Source organism: Tachysurus fulvidraco, chromosome 1 (assembly GCF_022655615.1).
Source record: "Tachysurus fulvidraco isolate hzauxx_2018 chromosome 1, HZAU_PFXX_2.0, whole genome shotgun sequence".
Lineage (NCBI taxonomy): Eukaryota > Metazoa > Chordata > Actinopteri > Siluriformes > Bagridae > Tachysurus > Tachysurus fulvidraco.
In genome coordinates this window covers 6,068,675-6,086,174 of record NC_062518.1, presented here as the reverse complement: position 1 = coordinate 6,086,174, position 17,500 = coordinate 6,068,675, and the positions used below count along the sequence as shown (strand labels likewise).

The 17,500-nt window shown below is 41.1% G+C and overlaps 1 protein-coding gene across 1 annotated transcript in view; it reads right to left on the bottom strand.

The window, feature by feature from the left end:
• Nucleotides 1–17,500, bottom strand: part of lgr4 (leucine-rich repeat containing G protein-coupled receptor 4) — a 54,757-nt gene that overhangs the window by 18,967 nt on the left and 18,290 nt on the right. Inside the window, exon 2 of the mRNA XM_047820613.1 lies at nucleotides 4,268–4,339. Coding sequence (XP_047676569.1) covers nucleotides 4,268–4,339 — 72 coding nt within the window. The remainder of the gene's footprint in view (nucleotides 1–4,267; nucleotides 4,340–17,500) is intronic.

The window sequence follows — 17,500 nt, the reverse complement described above, 5'->3', positions numbered from 1 at the left end:
GAAAGCCCAAAAAGCTGTTGTTTCCATATGTGGAGTAAATGTGCAGCGAGCACTAACGCATCTGGTAGCTCTGTGGATTCTGCTATATACACACCAGCTACACAACAGCTCATGGCCTTTCACTCTCACTCTGGTTTGGCCGAGTATCAAAGCCACAAATTAAGGTCATCCGTGTACACACACACACACACACACACACACACACACACACACACACACACACACACACACACACGCACGCATACACACGCACATGCACTCACGCGCTCCTCTGTAAAGGGCGGTTAGGTTCTCTGGGATCTGGAGACAACATCCCTGATCTTTATTTGCCTGCAGCTCATGTAATCTGGGTTCTGCGGTTGCTGGGCTCGGCTGTACAGGCCGTCTTTAGGGGAACAGCTGTGCAGCAAGTCAGCGCTGAGGAAAAGCTGCTAGGATATCACACACAACTCCTAAACCAGTGCAGCAAACTTTCAAGAGAAAGGAGTTCAAAAATAACCTGAGATTTCACAGAAAAGAAATCTGATCATGACAAATTACAGCTGGGTCCAAATAATTATGTGTCTCTCTTTTTTTTTAACAAAAGGTAAAATATGTTTCTTGTAGATCATGATTAATATTTGTGAAGACAATTCTTTCTCTGCATATATAATAATAATAATAATAATAATAATAATAATAATAATAAAATAATAATAATAATAATAATAAGAAGAAGAAGAAGAAGAAGAAGAAGAAGAAGAATAAATAGGAAAAATGACATTTAGACTGAAGTTCACATTTAGATCCGTCTCTAACATAAATACCTAATTAAATGAAAATTCATGGCTGAAAACCAAATAAACTAAAAATTAAAATACAAAAAAAAAATAAAATCCTGGACTTTTTAATTACTTATTTATTTATTTATTTTACTTAGCTTTTTTTAAGCTGTTATAAATGCAATAATCTTATTCATTTACTAATATACAAATTGTTTCAAGACAAACTATATGACTATGAAGTATGTGGACATCTGACCATCACAGCCATATGATATACTGTATGTCAGAAAAGTAGAATCATATATTTCAGGACAATAATGTGTTGTATTGTCATTTTACTCAGCCCCGATAAGATGCTCTTAAAAAATGGGCTGATTAATCAAAGACAAATCAAATCGATCTCATTCCATCATCGATGCGGATCATCGTGTGGCATTATGACATGTATAAAATTGGATGACACTGAGGTGTGTGCCTCAGCATGACAATGCTCCCGTGCACAAAGCACAGAGCTCCATGAAGACATGGTGTGTTAAAGGTGAGGTGCACTATGTTTGGGAAATGCTTCAGAAAACTGAGTCGGGCCGACAAACAATACAAACGTGTAGCCAATGAGCAGAAAGGGGCGTGTCTTGTCAATATGCGGCGAAGAGAGTGTTCAGTGCGCATGTGTGACATTAGCAGAAAGCGATTTTAACATTGACATGAAGGGTAAAAACGAAAAGTGAAAAAAAAGGCTTACGATAAGGCAAGAAGTAGGTGTTAATATAGGATCAGCTTTCAAGCGCTGGAGAGAACTGAACGTCTTCCGCGTGAAACGGAATTACCATAGTATTACTCATTGAGTTCATTTATTGATAAAAAATATCCTCCCCTCGGCCAGCTGCCCCAACAGATTCCCCCATAATAGTTGCCTGGGTTACGTATGTATGTGTGGGGGCGGAGCTATCAAAATGGGGTGACACCCATTTGGGTTAGGAGCGTGTTTGTTTTGGTGATTTCAAATGTGAACTTTGGCTTCAGACATCGTACACCCCACCTTTAAGGTTGGAGTGGAAGATCTGGACTCAACCCCACTGAACACCTTCAAGATGAACTGGAACACTGACTGAACCCCAGACCTCCTCACCTCAGTTCAGTATCTGATGGTACTTTTAAGGGTCACCAACAGCCGGTACCAAATTCCTTGTGTGTGTAAAAACATACTAAGCAAATAACCCAGATTCTGATTCTCTTAAAAAATGGTCTTACTTTTTAGACTTCTGTGATGTATTCATATGAAAATACAGAATTTTATCTTCACGAATTAGAATTTACTTACATTTGTTAAAAGCAAATACAGTCAAGAGTTAAAGAATACAGTTTACTTTAATTTTTGGGATTGTAAATAATTCAGAGTGAATGAAGCCAAGCCTAATCAAATGCTCTCTAGTTAGCTATTAGCTGCGAGCTACCTTCAGCTGACTAGTCCTACCCTTTACATGCAAACACAAGTATTTATTTATTTTTTTGTCAATCATGAATCATATTACCAGCTAAATTAAAGCTTTTTTTTTTTTTAAGCTAAGCACTGACTTTTTCATTTAGCTTATACTTATTGGTAATAAAAGTGTGTAGCTGGTAATAAAAGTGTGTAAATAAAACAGCACACAAAGACAGACATCCTGAATCGGTCGTAAGTTTAGCTACAGAAAATAACGGCTGTTTCAATTACTGTTCGATTATTGACGCTAAAAATTACCACACACACAAAAAAAACACACAGAAACACACAGAGAGATACTATATTTATATACCTATCTATCAGGTTGAATGTGCAGCAAATTGGATGTGTGTGTGTGTGTGTGTGTGTGTGTGTGTGTGTGTGTGTGTGTGTGTGTGTGTGTGTGTGTGTGTGTGTGTGTGTGTGTGTGTGTGTATTGCGTGACACTGAGGTAGAGAATGTTTTTCTGTGGTGCTGTGGGTTTGTCCCTCCCTCTCATTAAGTCTGCCTGAAGGACACCAGCCACAGGTCACACACACACACAAACACACACACACACACACACACACACACACACACACACACACACACACACACACAGAGACAAACACAGACACAGACAAACACACACACAAACTGCAATGTAATGAGTGCTGCACTAATGACTACACTAATGAAACGACAGAAATGACTCTTTAAATGCACGGGCTCGTCGTACATCTTTCTCTCATTAAAGCCGTCAGTCTTTCACGTATCCAGCGCCGAAGAAGAATGCTAGTGAACTCATGACCCAGGATCATGTGCCCTTTAGTACCCACTGAACCGATGACAACTGAAAACAAATTTATGTATTAAAAAAAAAAGTCCTGGTGAACTCTGCCTGTCCCAGGAACCATTGTTTTGCCCTCTTCCTTCCTGCCTCGCATTCCTCGGCACAAAGCGCTGAAAAGTAAATTGCTCTCTGACAAAGCGCTCGAAGGCCCCGTGTTTGGGAAAGAAGGCACAAAGATTGGGGTGGCTGAAAGACGGGTGCGAGCGTAAGAAAACACACTCCTGTTCTGAAAGGAAAAGAGGAGTGAAGAGAAGAAAGGAAAAGCCAAGGATAACAATGTGGTGGCTTTTAGGAGCTGGTCATCGGGGCCGTCTGGGAGTGGCGCTACCTGTTATCAGGTAGACAGATGATATCTGCGCTTCCCACACGGCCGGCGCAGACGGACAGACGCAGAGCGACTGCGAGAGCCAGACACATGCCGAGAGATTAGACTCATCTCAGGTGCATGTACAAATGGTCTGACCATAATACACAAAAATCAGTGCAAATTGATCGGTGTGTGGAAAAGAACATTCAAGTGTAGAGAAAACTGAATCGGTCTTTATATCCTTTTCAAGTAACATTCAGGCGTATTAGTGCGACATTATATACTTTAACAAAAAAAAGACAAAGAGAAAATCAATCAAAAAAAAAAAACGAGGTCTCTGACAATTATTTTACTTTCGTTTTTTGAAAATCTAATAAATTTGAAATTCTCATTATTATTATTATTATTATTTAATTATTTATTTATTTAAAAATAGAAACATTTACTGTTTAAATAAAAAACACAATTGTTTTTGTATAATTTAATCATAAAATTCACAAACACAAACACACACACACACCCGCACACACGATAGCTTAAAAGAACAGCTGAGAGAAAAAAGTTTGCATCCCCCATTGTTACTGTGTGCAAATGAATGCATAGAAAAAATAAATAAAAATAAAATAAAATTAAAAGTAGATAAACAAACTCCAATCCAAAACTGCGAACGAGTCTGTTTTACGATCTATAAACTGACTATAAAGAAATCTGAAGGCTGAAATTCTCACACAGGTATTTATCATCACACTGAGGAGTAGGAGAAGGAGGAAGTCACAGACATAGAACCACAATAACATGTCCTGTCACTGCACAAAACGTTTTAGACCTGCGAGAGAAAAAAAAAAAAAAGACTGAAAAACACAGAGACGTGATTGACTTACAGTTCCTCCAGGTACGGCAGGTTCTTGAACACATTCGCAGGCAGCTCTGTGATGTTGTTCATGCTGAGGTCACTACAGGAAAGGGAAAAACACACAAACACACATATAATTATTGCAATGTTATTATTTCAGAACTGTGAAGACACGAGAGAGGAAAAAAAAAATACAATGTCTTAGCATGAAAATATCTTGAATATAGTCAAATGTACTTAGTTCCCATCAAATAACAATACAACCGAATAATACGCTAGACATTGACCTCAGGTCTTGTTTTACTGGTGAATCTTTTGTTAAATGTAAGCATACTGTAAGTCTACAAAATAATCTGCCGAAGTGAAAGATTCGTTTTTAAGATTTGAATCATTTCTTGTAAGTATCTGTCCAAGAAATGGAGGCTGAAACAAACGTAGCTGATGTTGTACAGCATATTTTAATAAAAAGCAGACAGGCCATTTCAAATCCGTTCAGCAAGATCAAAATCAAATAACAGACGAAGGTCAGAGGAGGAACAAACAGGATAACAAGAGCTCAGGCAATTACTCGAAAACCAAGAAGCTAGCAAAGTCGTACCAGAAAAACAAACACAGGAATATGAGGCCTGGTAAACGTCAGATACGGCAAACAAACTGTGTGTTTAGGAATAAAGAAACATAAGAGGATAAATGGACAAGCTAATCATGGAGCAAAGTGAAAACAGGTGAGAGGAATCAGGAACCGTGACGGAGACGACCAATGACAATACAGAGGCGGAGACAGGAGATGAAGTGAAATACAAGACACGTGACAACATAAACAAATGTACGACAAGATGGTAGCGCTCTAAGTGGTTAAACACGCTGAGGCGAAATACGTCAAAGGGTAACTGAAGTCAGTAAAGAGTGTGTGTGTTATAGACTTCAGATTATTTCTCGTTCATGATTGTGTAGAAATTAAAAAGTAGTTTAGTAGTAAATTAAAAGAATCCCTTTTTGTGTCATGAGTCGGGTTCATGTACGGATGTGATGTACTGTAGCAACGTGATCTCGCCCTCTCTCTCTTACCCGCAGCAACCTCCACCCTGTCTCCCATTTTTCTGTAGCTTCTGGCACTCTTTCATCTCTTCCTGATTCTGAGTCCTTTTCCTCACTAACCTTTTCTACTAAACCCAAGAAAACTTCTTGTTCTGCTCCGTCGGCTTTCAGATGTTTTGTGCAACAATCGAAGAGAGAAGATCATCTGAGAGAAAGTGGAAGAAATCACAACTTGATTCAGATCTGTGGCCAAGTTCATCTCAGATGTGACTTCTGCCAAGACTTCCTTCTACAAGGAAAAGCTTGAAGCTTCGGCACAAGACCCTCGCAAGCTCCACAACATCTTCTCTTCTTTACTCAACCCCCAACTCCCCCTGCTTCATCCTCTCTGACTGCAGGAGACTTTGGTTCTTTCTACCACGAGAAGATTAAGAAAATCTGCAGGCCCTTTTCTTCTGCCCCGACTGCACCTATATCTCACAGTCAGGATTCCCCTACTCCTTCGTAGTCGCATTTCTCAACCGTAACAGCAGAAAAGATTTTACAACTCATCTGGTCTTGCAATCCTACCACCTTCCTATTGGATCCACTTCCTTCCACTATGCTCCAGACCTTCTGCCCTTCATCCCAAATATCATGAATGGATCCATAACATCTGGCCATGTACTGTAACAACTACCTTCAAGAGAGGGTAATTCCCATCCTGAAGAAACCTGCTCTGGATCCAACAGACATCAGTAACTACAAACCAGTATCACGTCTCTCTTTTCTTTCAAAAATTCTTGAATTCATTGTCTATAATCTTTAAAGCAGCACATTCAACAGAGAGCCCTTTCGGATGTCCCTGAGAAGCTGCATGCTGCTAGATCGGCCAAGCCGTCATCCGACCTCATCCTCCTCGACCTTTCAACCACAAGATTCTCTTGTCCACCATCAGGAGTCTTGTCCACACCGGCTTCCCGGGTACTTGTTCAGTCTCTTGTCATCTCAAGACTGGACTACTGCAACTCACTGCTGGCAGGTATACCTCTGAAAACAATTCGTCCTTTACAAATGACCCAAAATGGTATCTGGGGATGTGGTAGCGTAGTGGTTAAAGTGTTGGGCTACCAATTGGAAGGTTCTGAGTTCGATTCCTACGTCCACCAAGCTGCCACTGCTGGGCCCCTGAGCAAGGCCCTTAACCCTCAATTGCTCAGTTGTATTAAAAAAGAGAGAGAGATAAAATGTCAGTCGCTCTGTATAAGGATAAGGGCATCTGCTATATGCTGTAAATGTAAATGTGCCTTAATCTCTGCAAATGATCTCATGGTATCTTAAGTCTGTAGCCTAGTGAACCAGAGTTCATGCATGCAATGATACAGACTTAAGCACGTCGCTCAGGATAAGGGCATCTAAATGTAAATGATCTGTGTCTGACCGCAGGACTGATCTGTAAATGATCTGTGGCTGACCGCAGGACAGAAACTTTTCTGACTGAAAAATAACTAATGAATTGGTGTAATCCATGTTACCGGAATCGTTTGTTTACGACAAAGATGTATTTTCCTTTTATTTCCTCTTTGTCTCAGGACTGACCGGCCTGGTTCGTGTTCCCACACCTTCAAGTTGCAGCCTAGAAGCCTTTATCTGTCACATATACATTTACATAAGATTTCGAATACGCCCTTATCTAAAGTGTCAGAAAAGGCAGGTGTCTTAACATATAAAATACAGACCTAAAAGCAGGGGAAAAAGTGGTTTAATTAGTAGAAAATAACAAAGGCTACAAACACTAGGAAGATAGAAACACAAACCACTGAAACAGAAAACAACAACAAACCTAAAACAACAAACCAAAGACAAGGAACAAAGAGACAACAAACAAAGAGACAAGAAGTCAAGCAAAACAGACACCAGACAACTGGTATAAAACAATGAAACACGAAGAACAGGTGTCTAATGGCAGGAAGGGATTAGGCGGGGCGGGGCGGGGCGGGGCAAACACAGGTAATACACAAAAAAACAAGAGCACATGGCACAAGACACAAAAACTACCAGAATGTCCCCTTAATGTCCAGGTAGGGAATAATCTCAGCCATTGCTGACATTTTATACAACTGAGCAATTGAGGGTTAAGGGCCTTGCTCAGGGGCCCAGCAGTAGCAGTCTGGTGGACCTGAGGTTTAAACTCACAACCTTCCGATTAGTAATCCAAAACCTTAACCACTAGACTATTGTCAGTTCAGCATGTAATCCAGCTGTGTTACAGTTCCCCTGGAGCAGAGAGGGTTAAGGGCCTTGCTCAAGGACCCAAAAGTGGCAGCCTTGCAGTGCTGGGGATTGAACCTCAATCCTCTAATCAACAACCTTAACCGCTGAAGCCACCTATAAGCAGTAAAGTGCTGCTACTTTAATAATGGTTAATAATAATGAGTTTGAGCCTCTTGGTCCAAGTGAAGGGAAAAAGACAGTATGTGGAAGAAGCACACATGGTCAGCATGGACAAAATCTTTGTCATATAATTCCTATTTATTGGAACTTGACCATTTTTCGCTCAACAAATCCCTTTTTTCCACTTGATTTTAATTCTGACATGCAGCAGACATGAACTGGTTCACTCACATGCTTTCATCTGTATTTGGGTGTCTTCCAAAGAAAGAAGTGAAAAGATTTGGTGAAATGCAATTGCTTTGGTGTTTACACTTCAAGATAAAAATAAGATCAGATATGTGAATAAAATCAGATGTGGCATCCAATCTAAGCAAAAAAGAAAACCTCTGAGCCAGATGTGTTTATGGCCTACTGTCTCGTCTTTCACACCTCTCTGACCCAAACAGCCTGCTGTGTGACGGCATTTGGCAGACACCGTTATATACATAGCAACTTGTATTCGCTTCATTTTATACAACTGAGAAATTGAGGGTTAAGGGCCTTGTTCAAGGGCCCAGCAGTGACAACGTGGGAGTCAGGGGATTAGAGCTCACAACTTTCTGATTAATAGCAGATACACATGTATAATCACTGCCTCGATCATGTTTTCTGCTTTTCAGTGCATAAATCAAAATAAAGAGTGTGTGTGTGTGTGTGTGTGTGTGTGTGTGTGTGTGTGTGTGTGTGTGTGTGTGTGTGTGTGTTTGTGTGTGCGTGAACATGCTCCATGCCCTGCTTCCATCCCATCTGATCTATTTGTATCAGATCTAGCTCCAGCCCAACCTGCCTCCTGAAGCTGATGTTGCTGATCCACATGTTCATAAGCGCTACGCTCTGGAGCACAGATAAGGCCCAATTCCAGATCAGCGGCTGAGATGAAGAAGCTATGCTACAATAATAGAAAGGAATCCTAAATGAGAGCTTATCGGAGATGTGATCGGTGGCGCTGAGCTGCTCCGTGATACTGTACCACGATCATCTGCTTCTCTTGTCATGCAAGTACGACATCAGAAGTGTACAGGCGCTGCTCGGGTTCCAATCTTGAAACACAGCTCAGTCTTAACTGAGCCTGCACTAACTTGAGGGTCTTCACAAACCAAAAATACCCCCCACACAAAGGCCTTAGATATCCAACTGCCCCTCCCCCTATCTCTTGAACCTTGAATCTCTCTCTCTCTCTCTCTCTCTCTTTCTCTTTGAGGCTCTGAGGAGCGACACACAGCTTGTAGGTGGTACAGCATGTAGCAGCATGACAAAAATGTAGAAGTGTCTTTCCATGTCTCATTCCCTCGCTTATGACTGCCTATTCTTCTTTCCCTCTATCTCTTTTTAACTCTTACATGCCTATTTCCTTACAGTTTTCCCTTTCATTTTCTTTCTCTCCTTCTGTAACACGCTGGTGTTCTGCCTTGCTATTCTTCTACTTTAAAATAACTTTACTTCTCTTTCCCTACATCTCTCTCCACATCTCTGGTTTGTCACTCTTCATACACTATATCATCTCTCTGTCCTTTCTTTCACCCTCGATTTCTCGTTCTTTATCTCTCTATTATTTATACGGCTCTCTCTTTATAAATAGATTTCTTTTCCCCACGCTGATTTTGTGTGTGTGTGTGTGTGTGTGTGTGTGTGTGTGTGTGTGTAAGAGAGAGCACTATAAGCAGTTTATAATGTACCTGGGAAGGTTTTTATATATATATATATATATAATTATTGTATTATGTTACTCTATTTGTATTAATTTAAAAAGTCTAACATCTAAAAGCACCATACAAACACATTAAAGGAGAAAAAATAATAATAAAATGCACAAATCTATCGTACAATCCCAACACTAATATATGTGGGAATGACCACCAGGTGCTTTAGGTCTATATATAGCATCATTTATTCATATCATTTATTCAAAGTCTACTCTTCCTCTCCATTTCTTATACTCTCGCTCTCTCTCCGTTGCTTGTGCATCTGTACTGTTTTCACTATAATAACAGCCTGGATCGGACATCGGTGTGTTCATTTTTCATTACGCACGGCTCTCTTTTCGATCAAAATCAGACCGTTCTTTAAAAGAAAGAAAGAAAGAAAGAAAGAAAGAAAGAAAGAAAGAAAGAAAGAAAGAAAAGTAATTAACAGTTACATGCAAACTGCAGCTGCAAGCCGTGGTCACTGAAATGCGGCTTTGAAAAAAAAATGCAGTTAATATTATAAAGAAGACTTTAACTGGCCTTCAGATCTACGAGGTTGAGTGATGATGTGTCACAGCCCGGAGTTTTAAATAACATGATGCCTGACTTAACACTCACTGGAGAAAAACCAAGAACTTTCCAGATTTGCTCTGATAGAGTAATATGGGAGCAGCAGTACAGTAGCTAGTTACACAGTTTAAATGTAATGCATTCCTTCAAATTTATTTCTATACGCACACTGTGACATCGTTCCTGTAGGAGATGTCCGTTCGATCGATATACACGGCAATTCGCCTCAGAAACCTTTGGAGCAAAATACGTGTGAGGGCATTTGGATTAGCTTTGTAATAAAACTGGCTAAACCTAGCAACAGGTAACATGCTTAGCTAAAACTAGCCACAGGACTAAGCTTCTGATCATTAACGTTATTAACGTTACCGCAGGAAATATCTTCATGTGGGGTTTTGTTGATATAGGATATAGAATATAAGCATCTGAGGTTTTCCTGTGTGGAAATTTAGTTAGCAGTTGCGGCTAAACATAATAAACATAACAAACTGTAGACGTGAAGTTTTTTCTTAGCAATTTCCCAACACACCTGAGGTAAATGTTGACATTCTGAATATATTTGTCTTATTTGAGTTTAGGGTATGTACAGTTTAAAGAGTTTAACAATCAAGAATGAATTCATTCAGACTGATCAGAATCTCTACATGTAAACATCATCACTGTGAATGCTGGTAAAAGACTGATAAAGTTAATAAAAAAAATAAATTAATAAATAAATCATGCCATTTATTGTCACAGTTGCTAAACCCACACACTGATTTGTATATTGTTACATTAAAAAAGATCACCAGATTAGGTTTTGTAACAAAATCTAAACAAAAAAAAAAAGGTGACATCATTTTCCATCGGCTTCCTGTACACTGTTTCACAATGTGGGCTCATTGAAGAGGTCTCAGCGGCGTCGTGCACTGTTGGGCTCTAGATCTTGATTACAAATCCATTCTCTGTCTTCTAAAGCACTGTTCTGGGCTGTAGACGTGGAAACCGGGCCACAACAGAGCTGAACAAACATCCTACGATAGCTAATGAGCTGAATCCCCCACCAAATGGACTGAAGGAAGAAAACAGGAGACAGGAGGGGGACGAGAGAGAGAGAGAGAGAGAGAGAGAGAGAGAGAGAGAGAGAGAGAGAGAGAGAGAGAGAGAGAGAGAGAGAGAGAGAGAGAGAGGATTCGCCATCTTGGATTTCACTGACAGGCCTCTCTACAGTCTTGAAAGTGTATATGTGCATGAGGGCCTCTGGACCCCACTGAGGATCAGATTACCCCCTACCCCCAACACACACACACACACACACACACACACACACACACACACACACACACACACACACGATTCACATGAATACAAAAAGTGGCTGCTGAAAGAGGCCTCCTCCCACCACCACCCCACCCCCCACGAGCCATGACCCCCTGCTCCATCTCCCTGTCCTTCTCTTCACACACAGGTCCACATTTACCCTTCAGTGGACCATGCAGCACTAGTCTTACCTCTCCTCCTCCTCCTCCTCCTCCTCCTCCTCATCTCTTTCTCCCTCTTTCTTCCCTTCCTCATTCTTGCTCTTGGCGGCATCTCTGGGCCCCTATTTGTTTCGCACTCCTGGTGGTCCGTTGGATACATTATGTGTTAGCCACCCCCCCCCCCCCGACCCACACCCCACCGCTCTATCTATCTCTTTCTCTCACCCAGAGATCGCATTCACAAGCCCACACAAACACACACAAACACACACACTTTTAAACCCGCAGCCCCGGGCCCGGCTGCTATCACTGTTATTACTCAGCTGGCGGAGATTCCCGAGGCAAGATGAGAACACCATTTAGCTAGTTAAGTTTGTGTGTGTATGTGTGTTTGTGTGTGCGAGTGTGTGTGTGTGTTTGTGTGTGTCTGTGAATGTGATTTCTGGGCCTCTTAAGCTGGTTTCCTCATCAGGGACTTTGGGCTGCAGCAGTCACACAGATGGGGCAGATGTAGAGGCCATGCACCGGTCGCAACGGTCAGCTATTCATCAATCTCATAACAGTCGGACTCGTGATCTCTCTTTCATGTACCTTTAATATCTATTTACCAAATTATAGTTCAGCTCATCGCTATATCTTCTGTACCACAGGTAATACTCGGGACACAATATGTACACAGACACAGAGTAGAAGGGATCTTGTACAGTATATTGTATATACATTCTGGGGAAATAAAACATGTACTTAAAATCCTTCTTTATTATTAATTCTCATTATTAATAAAGGTGGAAATAAACATTTCTGTGGAAGAAAAAATCTTCACCTAAAAGATGTTCACTAGGTTTCAGAGAGAAAAAAAGAAAGCAAAATGGGAGAAAGCTATGAAATCATGGAAGCTCGGCTAAACTGTTATATATAAATATGTTATATAGTTTATGTTATAAACTTTATGTTTATAACATAAACTATATATAATATGTTATAAATAAATATAAATTGAATTTTATTTAAAGATAATTCACAGAATTCAGACCCTGCCCTCAAATGCCTTGGTGTAAGTGAATTTCAAGGAAACTTTTTAAGTTGTTTTGTTTTCTTGGTACAGAAAAAAAAAAGATTTATGTCCTGGGTAATTACACATACATTACAGATTCCTTAGAATTTTATATTTAAAAAAGCTGGAATGCCGCTTTAAACATGATCGTGGAATCGTACTCCTGGAAAACGATCATGGGCTGGAGCCAAGCAGATTCCCGACGAAGCTGTATGCGCAACCCATCCAAACCAATTGGATGAACCCAAAACAATCCTAAAATGTCCTGATTACGGCTGTAAACACATGACTCCAGCGCTCATTTGTCATAGCCTGAAAACAAACGCAATCAAGAACTAAAGACCTCCGCACGAACTGAGATAATGGGAAAAGCACTGCGTGCTGTCAGAGCTCATCAGGAAAAAGATCGCTTGTCTAACAAGCAGTAGACAAACTTGAAAACTGTGCTTCCTCATAAAAAAAAAAAATAAAAAAAAAAGAACATTAAGAAACAGAAACATTGAGCCTCAGGGCATGAGAGAGACGAGGCAGCTACGCGTTGGCAGTGTCAGCGAGCCTTTAAACTGACCTCAGCTCCTGCCAAACGCCCTTAAATACGTAACAAATAACATCCTGCGCTCGTGGAGCTACACGTCTAGGTGCCGCGAGCTCCAAATGAAATGACACCGTGTCACGGCTTTATCTTTAAATGACACCTTTTGCAAAATGAACAAGGACCACCCTAAGTGTCACAGACAGGCTGTCTCCGTACCCAGAACACGCTGCTGACACACAGACAATGAGAAAATCCTTCAGCTAGTCTAAGTGCAAGACCACATCAAGTCTCAACAAAGCCTTTACACACCGCCACATAATTATCACAAAAAAGGTTTAGGAGCGTTCACAGATGGAACAGAAGTTGTATTGTGTAGTGATAAAGTGTTACAAGAAAAGACTGTTTAAATAAATATCATCTTTCAGCTTATTCAGTATGTGAGTTTGTGTGTGTTTGGCTTTTCTCGTGGGTCAGAAGGTGTTGACTCATTTACTCTAACTGACAGTAATGTCGACTGTAATTCAAATGACAGGTTGAGGTTAATGGATTCGTTTTTTGCATAAACATCGACACGCAAACGGCATCGAAATACAAACTTGTAACTGCTGATAGTTTGGAGTGAAGTGTTAGAGAAAGTGAAGTGAAGTGACGTGACATACGGCTAAGTAAGGTGACCCATACTCAGAATCTGTTCTCTGCGTTTAACCCATCCAAAGTGCACACACACACAGCAGTGAACACACACACACACACCTTGAACACACACCCGGAGCAGTGGGCAGCCATTTATGCTGCGGCGCCTGGGGAGCAGTTGGGGAGTTCGGTGCCTTGCTCAAGGGCACCTCAGTCGTGGCCGGCCCAAGACTCGAACTTAGGGTTAGGAGTCAAACTCTCTAATCATTAGGCCACGACTTCTGGCCTCAAAGTTGACGTTTTCTGTGAGATGATTTTTATTTATTCAGCTCTTTTAACAGAGATAATGCAGACATTGGATGGAGGAGTTTGCATTTTAGGGTTTCTTGGTAACATCACAAGCTGATTACTTTTTTGTCTTAAAAAGAAAAAGAAAGAAAGAAAGAAAGAAAGAAAGAAAGAAAGAAAGAAAGAAAGAAAGAAAGAAAGAAAGAAAGAAAGAAAGAAAGAAAGAAAGAAAGAAAGAAAGAAAGCTGGTAAGGGAGTGTCATGATTGAAGAAACTGGCCCAATATCAAGCAAAAATTCGGAGCGGCTTGCAGTGTTTCAAAATTAAAGTAGATTTTTATGGAAAATAGAATTAAAGCCTATATTTTGGCACATATACATTACAGCACATAGAAATGATTTCTTCACATATCAAAGTTTGTAGGTTGTGGTCAGAGCACAGAGTCAGCCATGATACTGCACCCCTGGAGCAGAAAGGGTCAAGGGCCTTAATCAAGGGCCCAACAGTAGCAGCTTGGCAGTACTGGGGCGTGAACCCTGACTCTCCGATCAACAACCCAGAGCCTTAACCACATGTCGTATGATGTGTATCACAGGAGGTCATTACACGTGTCTTGACTGGGAGGAGTTTAAAAAAAGAAACCTGTGCTTCAGTACTTCAAGTAGTTTTCCATGAAGGAAGCCGAAAAAAAAACCTGCAAGTTGCATCCCAAGTTTAGAAAAAAAGCAGCGAAAGCAAACATTTCTGCTGGCAGCATTTGAATCCTAGAGAGACTGAATAATGCATAAAAAGTATGACGTCATGTTTGAAATGATGAAATATTACATAACAGGCCGTTTGCTGTGGTATGAGAGAGTACGATGATATCGGGACAAGCTGCGATAGGAAATGAGTCAGTTTTCAGGGTAACGTTGTTATGCTTCGTGTTACCACACCATCCTCCATATATAAAAATGTGACTATTTTTATTACACGGATCATCTTTAATCGTTTAAATAGAATGTTCAGGGATGCATAAACTTCTTAAATACAACTGGAGATGTGAGTCAGAGTTGGCAGGACATGTGTGTTTCCTTCTGGCGTGTGCCCGCAAAACCCAGCGGGACCCCGGCGTGACAGCAGCAGGGACTCCGGCCAGTCACCGCTGCCCACAAAATGCCCAACCGTTCATGCCAATAGCTGGATGATTGACAAGCCTCCTAAAGCAGGGTGCTAAGGTGGTGACAGATGCGTGCAGAATAAAAATTGGGATTATGAAAATGAAAGCATGAGCATGAGCTCCACCCGAGCGACAGAAGCTTGGTGGTGCTCGGCGACGTAGAGGAGATGCCTTGGTGAAGTTTTGCTGTGAGATTACAGTGTGGGGGGGGGGGGGCAAGTGAGAGAGACACTGAGAAGTTAGAGAGAGAGAGAGAGAGAGAGAGAGAGAGAGAGAGAGAGTGACAGAGAGAGAAAAGAGAGAAAAGAGAGAGAAAGACAGAAAAACAGACAGAACGAAAGCAGAGAACAAGAGGAAGAAACAGCAAAACACACACACACAGAGCAAAAAAAAGACAGCAAGACAGAAAGAGAAAGATACAAACAGAGACAGAGAGACAGACAGAGAGACAGACAGACAGACAGACAGACAGACAGACAGACAGACAGACAGACAGACAGACAGACAGACACTTTCATCTCCAGTGGCCAAGAACAAAAGTGTTATTGAGGCATGTGGTGACTATGAGGATACAAAGAGGCAAAAAAGAGAGAAAAAGAAAAAGAAAGAGACCTAGAAGTGTATAGAACAGCTGAGAGGTTATTTTCTCTCTCTCTCTCTCTCTCTCTCTCTCTCTCTCTCTCTCTCACACACACACACACACACACACACACACACACACACACACACAGTGTTCTGGCTATGTAGATACAGTATCTTAATTGAGATATGAGACAAGGCCAGACACACTGCCACCTGACAAAAGCAGCATAAACATGCACACGCACACACACACACACACACACACACACACGCACACACACACACACACAAGCCTTTTTTAAACACGTCACCTGGGATGGCACAGCATGTGTTTCTATAGAATTAAAGATAACATTTGTGTAGATGATTTATTTCATTTAGGTAAGAAAACAAATAGCAATAAAACAAGCAGGTTCAGCAGGTTGGAGATGCAAGTACACATAAAACTCTCTGCCAAGGAAAGCTCTCAGTGTGAAGTCAAGAGTGCGTGGATATTGTAATGTGCTCGTCTGTATACGCTTCTGTTGCCATAGTAACATCGCAAATGCATCAAATGGTCTAAACGTAACAGAAAAAAAAAATTATGTAGCTTTCTCAACATGTTGTTTATTAACAGATTTATAGATGCATAATAGCTGCAAGAGGGAATGGAGGCTCCTGGGATCTCCAGGGTTGGGAGTTTGCGTGTTCTCCTGTGGTTCAGAGTTTTCCTCTGGGCAATCCGGTTTCCTCCCTCCGTACAAAGACACATGTCGTAGGCTGAACGATGGATTAAAACTGTCAGTAATGGGTGTGTGATTGAGCCCTGAGACAGACTCCACATACCTGGGACTCTATGACAAGTGAGAGGAAGAAACCAAAACAGGATGTGCTGTAACATACGTGTGGTAACGTAACTCCTTCTAAGCTGCACGGCTGCATTTGCATAACACAGTGTCAACAGCTGGATTATTTCTAAAAGGTAACTCGCACCTCTCTGTCTCGTGAAGCCGTCAGGCTCGCCTCGCCTCGCCTCGCTACACGCGTCTACAGGGGTGTTGGCGCATTAAAGGGTGTTGGTACATTCCTCAGTGATACGTTTTAGAACAGGTTCTGGACGAGCTACGGATCAGAATATGTGCCCATGTGTTGGCGCTGCTAATTGACACGATTATAAAAAGCTATCTTTGACAAACAAACCAGACGCTTAGCCTCTAATCCTCCAGGCTCTTCTTAGCATAATTAATGTGGGTGTGTTTGTAGAAGGGATTGGGCTAGAAATGATCAGTATGATGGCTGAACCATTATACAGCCTAGATTTCTTAGCGCATGGATTCTGTCGAATAGCTGAAGGAATAACGCACCTGATATACTGCGAGTGATTACTGGATTATTTAAAAATACGTGGCAGGCTTTAGTCTGAAAGTTCTCAGGGATATCGGTGAGCTAATGTTATAAAACCTGGCAGCTCTGAAGGTGCTTGTCTCATTTACCTTATTTTATATATATATATATATATATATATATATATATATATATATATATATATATATATATATATATATATATATATATGTATGTGTGTGTGTGTGTGTGTGTGTGTGTGTGTGTGCGTGTCACTCAGGGGAGGTAAGCTGGGTCAGACAGGCATTCGGTGGGTAGTGAACCCAAACAAACCCAGTTTTCTGGGAAGCTACTTCACATTCCACCGAGAGCTGAGAGACTTACCACCTTCCAGTAAGTGTGTGTGTGTGTGTGTGTGTGTGTGTGTGTGTGTGTGTGTGTGTGTGTGTGTGTGTTTGTACAGAGACCTGTCTGTGGCCACCTGCACCTATTTATGTGGATGTGTCTCTTTATGTGTGTCTT